This window comes from Myotis brandtii, unplaced genomic scaffold (genome assembly GCF_000412655.1).
Source record: "Myotis brandtii unplaced genomic scaffold, ASM41265v1 scaffold327, whole genome shotgun sequence".
NCBI classification, from domain to species: Eukaryota; Metazoa; Chordata; class Mammalia; order Chiroptera; family Vespertilionidae; genus Myotis; species Myotis brandtii.
The window spans coordinates 310535-319701 of record NW_005362585.1 but is presented as its reverse complement, the minus strand read 5'-3'; the positions used below and the strand labels follow the sequence as shown (position 1 = coordinate 319701).

Below are 9167 nucleotides of genomic sequence, written 5' to 3'. Positions count from 1 at the left end.
GAGAAGAACGGAGAGGGAAGGGGGTATATTGGGAGGTGGTTACCATCTCAGATACTCAGAGTCCCAGAGAGGAGGTTCCCCGGAGCCTGGCCCTGGCCCTGCCCCTGGGGAGCGCTCAGCTCAGCTCAGAGCTGCACCTCCTCCCCAACAGCCCCTCCAAAGAGACTGCTGGCCAGAGCTGTGAGGAGAGCGGGATGAAGGGGAGAGATCAAGTGGGGGACCCCAAGCTGCCCATTCCCAGCGGTGGTAGGAAGGCAGGGGAGGGAGGGTGCGGAGGAGGCAGAGGCTGGAGGAGACTGGTGGCGGAGGCTGGCCAGCAGAAGGGGGAGGCACTGGAACGAAAGCTCACCTGAGGATTTGTTCCTCATCAGCCGGACCTCACGCGCTTGGATGCCATGGGACTGCAGCTGGCCACGGATCTGTAAGGGGAGATATAGATTGGGGCCGGCTCAGCACAGGGGGCTGCTGGGTAGCTGAGGCCGGCTGGAGGCCTCCAGGCCCTGAGGGGCCATTGGCGATGCACACACACACACACCGTCTCCTCTTTCTCTCAAGGCTTTTCCCCCAAATGACCAGAGCCCCAGACCCACACCAGTACCCAGTCTCAGCGTTCGGCCCCGGACTTGGAGAGTCAATTGCAGAACCGGGCCTGGCGCAAGGTGAAGCATGGCAGCATGATGAGCCTTGGGGCAGAGAACGATACGAGAGCAAGCGAGCCTGGCCATGGAGAATGGTGGGCGGGGGCGCCCTGCCAAGAGGCTTGGTGCAGCCACAAAGCGAGGAAAGCTGGGATGCAATTCTGGCCCCTGGCTAAGGGGCTGCCCCCTGCTCGCATCAAGAGACCCATGACACACATACGAAACCAGGAAGGACTGGGGTCTGAGCCAACGCCAAGCCACGTTTGCTCCTAGAACCTGAGTGGAGCAAAACCTGGGGCAGAGACAGAAAGGTGTGGTTTGGATGAAGTCAGCCGGAGGGAAGCTGCAGAGGCAATTCGGGATCTGGCCCAGGTGCGGCAGGGTCTCTAGGCCAGTGGTGGCGCTCGCAGAAGCCTGGGAGTGTGTGCTGGGCATTCTCAGGCAGCAGCCTGAACGCCTCTGGGCCTCGGTTCCCTTATCAGCTTAAACAACAGAAAGGAGATTAAACACGCACGCACGCACGCGTAGGAGGATGAAAAAGGACACACACAGGAGGTTATCTGGACCACAAACACTCAGGAAGAGCTCAGGACACAGCAAGAATTAGGGCTCTGGGGTCCACCTGCTCGGTTTCAGACCCCAACTCTGCCCTGCCACTCACTGGCTGGGACTTGGGACAAGTCACTTCCCTGCTGGGGGCCTGGCTTCCTCATCCAGAGAATGGAAAGACAAAGAGTACCTTCTCCGCGGGGTGGCTGTGAGGATTAAGTCAGAAATCCTCAAGAGAGGCCAGCACTCAGTACTGTCTGACCAGGAATGGGCCAGGCGGGTCAGACTAGAGGGCGGCTGAGGAGAGCTGAGCAGAGAATTCACAGGGAAGGGGGGTGGCAGGGAGGAGGAGGAGAAGCAAGGAGGCTACTCTAGGGGCTCTCTCGGGGTTTTCCTGGGGCTCCTTAGGGGAAGTCTACAGGAGAAGGAACAGGAGAAAAGGGAGGAAGATGGAAGGGAACGCAGTGTGGAGAGACTGTTAGCAGCGGAGGAAGGAAGTCAAAGAAAAAACCCAAGGCTTGTCTGGCTGGAGTGGCTCAGTTGGTTGGAGCATCGTCCTGTGCATGGTTCGATTCCCGTCAGGGCACACACCCAGGTTGTGGGTTCGATCCCCAGTTGGGGCATTTACGGAAGGCAACTGATCGATGCTTCTCTCTTTCTCTCCCCCTTCCTCTCTGAGCATCCTTTCTCCTCCCTCTGTTTCTCTGTCCCTGTCTCTCTCCCCCTTCCTCTCTCTAAGCATGAGAATTAAAAAAAAAAAAAAAGAAAGAAAAAACCCAAGGCTTTGTGGCCAGGCCAGTGAGGGGATCTGATGCAGGTGACAAAAGAGGGCAGGGGGAGGGGTGAGAAGAAAACCTCAGAAAATCCCATGGGGACCCTTTCCACCAGCATCACCTCTACCACCAGCAATACCCGGCATTTGGCCTGGCATTGGGCCTGGCCAACGTCTGGCCCTCAACCCACATACGCAGAATGGACGAAGGGCCAGGGGCATGGGCGGGAGGAATGCTCTGCTCCCTCCCGCATCCAATCTATCCGCCACTCCGCTCCTCCTTCCAGACCAGGAGACAAGGCCTGCCCGAGGCCAGGTCAGTGCTGGGAGCCGGGAGCCGGTGGGGAGAAGGGGTGAAAGGTGCTGAGGGCAGGGTGAGGGAGAAGTTGAGGGCCCTGGAGGAGGAAACCCAGCCTGGCCTCCTGCTCTGCCACCTGCCCGGGGCCGTGGGGGGGCACGTACGTCATCCTCAGTGGCTGCCTGTGGCAGCATCCTCAGCATGACGATGTTACTGGCCTTCTCCTCCTCCTCCTCCTCATCCTCCTCCTCCTCCTCCTCCCCTTGCTCCGTGCGATAGTCCTGGTCCCGATAGTCGCCGTCTCGGGGGAAGCCCGGCGGGCCAGTGGGGCTGTGCCTGTGCCGCCGCCGCCGCCTACGCTGAGTCTCGGAGCCCGGGGAGGCCTCGTAGGAATCCTGGCCAACAGAATGAGATGACAGACACCAGACGCGTAGTCAGTCTGGGGTGGGCCTGGGGGCTGGCCACTGGCTCTCTGAGGCAGGCAGGCTCTGAAAGCCAGGGCTGGGCGGGCTCCGGCTAAAGGCCTGGGGCAGGCAGGGGGGTAGGGGAAGCCCTGTGCTGCAACCCTCCTGGGGTTTGTCATCCTCCCCATGACGTGACGACTCTGGGGGCTGCCTTGGAGGGGAGTGGGGAGAAGCCGGTGGCTCTGTTGGCGGGGGGAGGAGCTCCCACAGACTGGAGGCCGGACACTGCTTAAATCTCCTCGGGAAGAGGTGGTCTGAGGTTGGCACGCAAAGCCCCGCCCTCTGTGTCTCCCTGCTCCTCCCCAGGCAGCTCAGCTAGTGCTGTGCACAGTTGTTCCTTGTGCCACAGAAGGCCGTGCATCGCTTGTGATTCCCAGCCTGCGCCTGGGCCCTGCAGCCAAGCTGTGGGTATAGGAAGAGCTTAAGATCTTGGTCAGAGCCAAGCAAACGTGCAAGGGCCACAGCACGCCTCCTGGTCCCTGATCTTCCGCCTGCCCAGGATCCCTCCTAAGAGGGTGTGGGTGCTGGCTCCTTGGGTGCTGCCCAACCCATCCTTCCAGGACTGAGCAGGCCAGGCTGGGGTCCACCCCTCACCCCCGCCCTCGGGAGGGCCAGATGATTCATCGCTCCACTCCTATCCTTCCCGCCGCAGCTGCCTTCCCCAACTGGGAAAGCGGGCTGCTTCCCACAGGGGTCTCTGCATTAGACACCCCCTCACCCCAGAGGGAGGCCAGCGGCCCACACTCTGCCCTTCCAGGGCTGAGGCTGCAAGAGCATCCTTCCCACCCGCCGAGTAAGGGAGCTGCCTGCTGGCTTAGACCAGGGCCCTGGCTGTCCCTCAAACGGGGTTTCCCTAAGGCAAGGCTGCCTCTTCCCCTCAGCTGAAGGCTCCCTGATGGGGAGCATCGTGCCTTCCTCCTCAGTCTAGGGCTGACTACCAACATGGAGCACAGAGGACAGGCCTCAGCAGGGCCTTCCCTTCTGTCTAGGGGCTCTGGCAGCACGGGAAATGCCCACGCTGGCAGCCCAGAGCTGCTCTGTGTGGTGAGAACCAGTTTCCCAGTGGCCCTCCCGCCCCTAGACGCCGAGTGCCACTGAGAGGCGCTTCAGGAGCCTTGTACTGGCTGGGAGCAGGCATGCACGGCTTGCAAACCGTGGGCCCTAACTGAGTCCTGGGGAAGAGGGAGAGAGGTGGTGGCGAGGGGCCCCCAGAAGTACAGAGCCAAGCATATGGAAGTCAGGGAGCCCCAACTCGGGAGAGGAGCCCCCCATCCCAAAGGGAAGTGGGGACAGACCCTTCAGGTGAGGCAAAGCCACTGAGCACAGTCCAAAGGCATGGGAGCTGAAAGCTACCTGCAGCCAGACGGAGGCCCTGCAGGAGCCACCCCCCGCCCCCCACCTGGCCAGGCCGGCCCTGCTGCCCTCACCTCTGCACTCTGCTCCTCGGAGGAGTCGTCATAGTCGTGCTTGCCCTCCTGGCTGCCATACTCGCGGGGGTACGAGCGGTAGTCCATGTCTCGGTAGTCATGGTCCCGGCTGCGGTTCTCCCCACTGTCGTCCTGGGAACGGTCGGTGGCTCCATAGCGGCCAGTCCTGTCCCCACGACCACCCCTGGGGGAAGGCAAGCGGGAGGGGTTACAGGGCAGTCCTTTCTCAAACGTGCAATAGGTGAAGCTGAGCCCGACCCACTCACTCTTTGTAGACCCTCAGCCCCAACCCCCGACAGGGGTCCCTAAATCCGGACCCCGCGGGGCGAGCGGGCTCCCACCTCTCTCACCAACACAATCCACTCCTCTCCTTCCCTCCCTCGCCTCTCCATTCCATGCTGTCTTCCTCCCCTGGGCTGTGGGTGTGGACGCCTGACCTCCACCCAGGACTCCAGCCCAGTTCACTCTCTACACCCCAAACGTGAGTGAGTGCTCTACAAGGCAAAGCCAACTGAGCCCAGTCCTATCACTCCCTTCAGTGTCTCCCTCACTCTCAGGATAAAACACCAAAATGCTCACCAAGGCCCTACAAGGTCTGCAGGGGCCTGCAGGCGAAGGTTCCTGCCGACCTCCCTCTCTCTCAATGCCTCCGTGCATTTTGCGCCCTGCCTGTCTCAGTCACCTTGCCAGCATTAGCAGCTGTTTCATTTAAACTCCCACTGCAATAACTGTAAAGTCATTATTGCAAAGTTGACTTAATGTGCATTTCTTCGATGACTTAAAAAAAAAGTATTAGACTGGCCCAGCCGGCGTAACTCAGTGGTTGATGTCAACCCACAAACCAGGAGGTCACGGTTCAATTCCCCGTCAGGGCACATGCCTGGGTTGCGGGCTCGATCCCTAGTGGGGGGTGTGCAGGAGGCAGCCAATCAATGATTCTCATCATTGATGTTTCTGTCTCTCTCTCTCCCTCTCCCTTTCTCTCTGAAATCAATAAAAATAAATTTTTTAAGTGCCCTCCTCCTCAAAAAAAAAAAAAAAAAGAAAAGAAAAGAAAAAGTAAACTAGATTGAGTTCTGGGAAATGCAAGAATCATACCCATTTGGTTTACTGCCCTAGTCTCCAAAGCTTAGCTTAGTGCCTAGTACTCAGTAGGTGCCCAATATTTTATTTATTTTTTTGATAAACTAATGATTTAAAAAGTATTCTAAAAGCAACGAATACATGTTTACTTAAAACAAGGAAATACAGCCCTAGGTGGTTTGGCTCAGTGGATAGAGCATCAGCCTGTGGACTGAAGGGTCCCAGGTTCGATTCTGGTCAAGGGCACATGCCCGGGTTGCAGGCTCAATCCCCAGTAGGGGGCGTGCAGGAGGCAGCCGATCAATGATTCTCATCATTGATGTTTCTCTTTCTCTCTCCCTCTCTGAAATCAATAAAAATATATTAAAAAAACAAACAAGGAAAAACAGACACCATATACACTACCACTAGAAGGAGCCCAATCCTGGTCAGGAACAACACTAGCATGTCTATTAGTAACACTGTTCTAAGATACTAGCTAAAACAACTAAACAAAGGAATGAAGAAAAGAGATTAAAAGTTGGAAAGGAGAAGGTCAAATCAGCAGTACTTGTCAATGATACGAGGATATAATATGCAGAAATAAATACCTTGCCTGTATTCAGGGTGCCACTGTTTAGAAAACAGGAAGATCCCAAGTATAACTGCATCAAGAAGATTAACTAATGAACACGTGCAAGATCTTATAACTGACTACACTTCACTCATATAAACCAGGATACATTTAAAATGGGTTGGTAATTGCTCTAGCTGGGGTGGCTCACTGGATAGAGCGTTGGCCTGTGGACTGAAAGATCCCGGGTTCAATTCCAGTTAAGGGCACATGCCCGGGTTGCAGGCGCGATCCCCAGTAGGGAGTGTGCAGGAGGCAGCCGATCAATGAGTTTCTCTCATCATTGATGTTTCTATCTCTCTCCCCTTCCTCTCTGAAATCAATATACCTATATATCTATATCTATATCTATATCTATATCTATCTATATATGTTTAAAAGATCTTTAAAAAATAAAATGGGTCAACAATTGACTGATTTTTTTAAACCTCATCCGAGAACACGCTTAGAGAGAAGAGGGGGAGAGAGAGAAACATTGATGTGAGAGAGAAACAGGCTCTGACCAGTGATCGGACCCACAACCTTTCGGTGCACAGGACAACGCTCAACCAACTGAGTCACTCTGGCCGGGCTGAAATAGGTCAATGATTTAGGTGGAAAAAAATGAAACAATAAATGTAGAAGAAAACATGGGATAAATTCCTTGATAAGCTTGAAATGGGGAAAACTATGACACAAATCCAAACGCCATGGAAGAAAAAATAACTAAATCCGACTTCATGAAAAACCATCAAAGCCAAGTGAAGACAAACAATAAACTGGGGAAGATACAAGAAAAGGAAAAAGGAAAGGAACAGAATTCACAGTAAAGAAATATAAACGATTTATATTTGAAAAGATGCTCTATCTCAATCATAATGAAAGATGAAAATTAAAATCACATTGGATACACCATTTAAAAAATAAACATTTAAATGTTATTTTTGTGTATTTTTCTAAATCATTTCTATTGTGGTAATATATACAGAAAAATGTACAATTTTAATCATTTTTATGTGTTCAATTAAACGGCACAAAGTATACTGATAACAATGGATAATCTTCACCATTTCCAGAACCTCTTCATCACCCCAAACAGAAACTTTGTGCTCACTGAACAATAACTCTCTGCACAACCTCTATTCTACTTTCTATCTCTATTAATTTGCCTATTCTAGGTACCTCTTTTAAGTGGAATCACATACGTCTCTTTGTGTTTGACTTATTCCACTTAGCATGTTTTCAAGGTTCATCCATGTTGTAGAATGTATCAGAATTTCATTCCTTTCTATGGCTGAATATGTATGTATGTATGGTATATACCACACTAATTTTTTTTTAAATCCCCACTGAGTCCTGACCGGTTGCTCAGTGGTTAGAGTGTTGGCCAGCAGACTGAAGGGTCGTGGGTCTGATTCCTAGTCAAGGGCATGTGCCTTGTTTGCAGGCTTGGTCCCCGGCCCAGTCGGGGCAAGTGTGGGAGGCAACCAGTCGATATGTCTCTCACGATGCTTCTCTTTCTCTCTCTCTCTCTCTCTCTCTCTCTCTCTCTCTCTCTCCCTTCCCCTCCCCCCCCTTCTCCCTCCCTCCCTTCCACACTCTCTCTAAAGATCAATGGAAAAAGATCCTCAGGTAAGGCTTAAAAAAAAATCCTCACCCGAGGATATGTATCTTTACAAATTGATTTTAGAGAGAGGAGGGGGGGAGGGAGAGAGAGAAACATGGATGTGAGAAACATTGGTCCGTTTCTTTTAGTATGTGGCCTGACTGGGGATCGAACCCAAAACCTGGGTATGTGCCCTGACCAGGAATTAAACCTGCCACCTTCCGGTTGTACAGGACAATGCTTCAACCAACCAAGCCACACCGGCCAGGGCTGGTATACACATTTTGTTTATCCCTTCATCTGTTAATGGACACCTGCATTGTTTCCACCTCCTGGTTGTTTGGGTTATTGTGAATAATGCTGCTACGAACACGGGTGTACAAGTATCTGTCTGAGTCCCTGCTTCCAATTCTTTTGGTATATATCCGAGAGTGGAATTGCTGGATCACATGGTAACTATTTAATTTTTTGAGAACTGCCAAACTGTGTTCCACAGCGGCTGCACTAGTTTACATTCCCATCAGAAACACACAAAGGTTCCAATTTCTCCACATCCTCACCAACACCTGTCATTCTCCATCTTTTCATGTGCTTATTGGTCGTTTGTATATATTCTTTGGAGAAATGTCTATGCAAGTCTGTTGTCTATTTTTGAATTGGGTTTTCTGTTGCTGTTGTAGGAGCTCTTTATATATTCTAGGTGTTAATCCCTTATCAGATATGTGACTTGGAAATATGTTCTTCATTTTATGTGGATTGTCTTTTCACTTTTCTGAGTAGTATCCTTTGATGTATGAAAGTTTCTAATCTTGATGAAGTCAAACTTCTTATTTTGAAATAATTTTAGATTTACAGAAAGCTCAAAGATAACAGAATTCTAGTACACCCTTCACCCAGCTTCCTCTAATGTTAACAGAAGTTAACTAAGCTGTACACTATATTAGGATTTTACCAGTATTTCCACTACTATCCTCTTTCTGTTCTGTTCCAAGATCAAATCGAGGCTACCATATTGCATTTAGTCATTACGGCCCCCTCTGGTCTGTTAAAGTTTCTTGGTCTTTCCTTGTTGTTTTTTTTTTTTCTTTCTGTTGTTGTTTTTACGATCTTGACAGTTTTGAACAGTACTGGCTAGGTATTTTGTAGAATGTACCTCAACTTGGGTTTGTCTGATGTGTTCTTGTGATTAGACTTGAAGTGATGAAGATTATGGTGTTTTGGGGAGAAGAATACAGTAGATATGAGCTGCCCTTCTGATCACATAGTACCAGGGTGCACATGATATCAACATGTCTTATCACTGGTGATGCTGACCTTGATCATCTGGTTGTATGGTAGGATCTGTCAGATTTCTCTGCTGTAAAGTTTCTCTTTTTCCCTTTCTACTCTCTACTCTTTATTTTATTTTTTTAATTGATTTTTTACAGAGAAGAAGGGAGAGGGATAGAGAGCCAGAAACATCGATGAGAGAGATCTATCAGCTGCCTCCTGCACGCCCCCTAGTGGGGATGTGCCTGCAACCAAGGCACATGCCCTTGACCGGAATCGAACCTGGGACCCCTGAGTCCACAGGCCGACGCTCTATCCACTGAGCCAAACCGGTTCGGCAACTCTCTACTCTTTAGAAGAGAGTCACAGTCACTAGGACCAGCCCATCCTCAAGAGGAGGGGAATTAAGTTCTACCTCCTAGAGTGAAGAGTGTGTGTGTGTGTGTGTGTGTGTGTGTGTGTGTGTGTG

General features: G+C 51.5%; 1 protein-coding gene across 9 annotated transcripts in view; it reads right to left on the bottom strand.

Moving 5' to 3' along the window:
• Window positions 1–9167, bottom strand: part of RBM10 (RNA binding motif protein 10) — a 28835-nt gene that overhangs the window by 11523 nt on the left and 8145 nt on the right. For 5 of the 9 annotated variants that reach the window (XM_014543490.1, XM_014543488.1, XM_014543489.1 and 2 more), the window contains exons 2-4: window positions 4149–4332; window positions 2422–2652; window positions 350–419 (exon numbers count right to left, since the gene is read on the bottom strand). In XM_014543490.1, coding sequence (XP_014398976.1) covers window positions 350–419; window positions 2422–2652; window positions 4149–4332 — 485 coding nt within the window. Of the gene's footprint in view, window positions 1–349; window positions 420–2421; window positions 2653–4148; window positions 4333–9167 lie in introns of those variants that run through there. The other 4 variants (XM_014543493.1, XM_014543494.1, XM_014543495.1 and 1 more) reach the window with 2 other exon arrangements.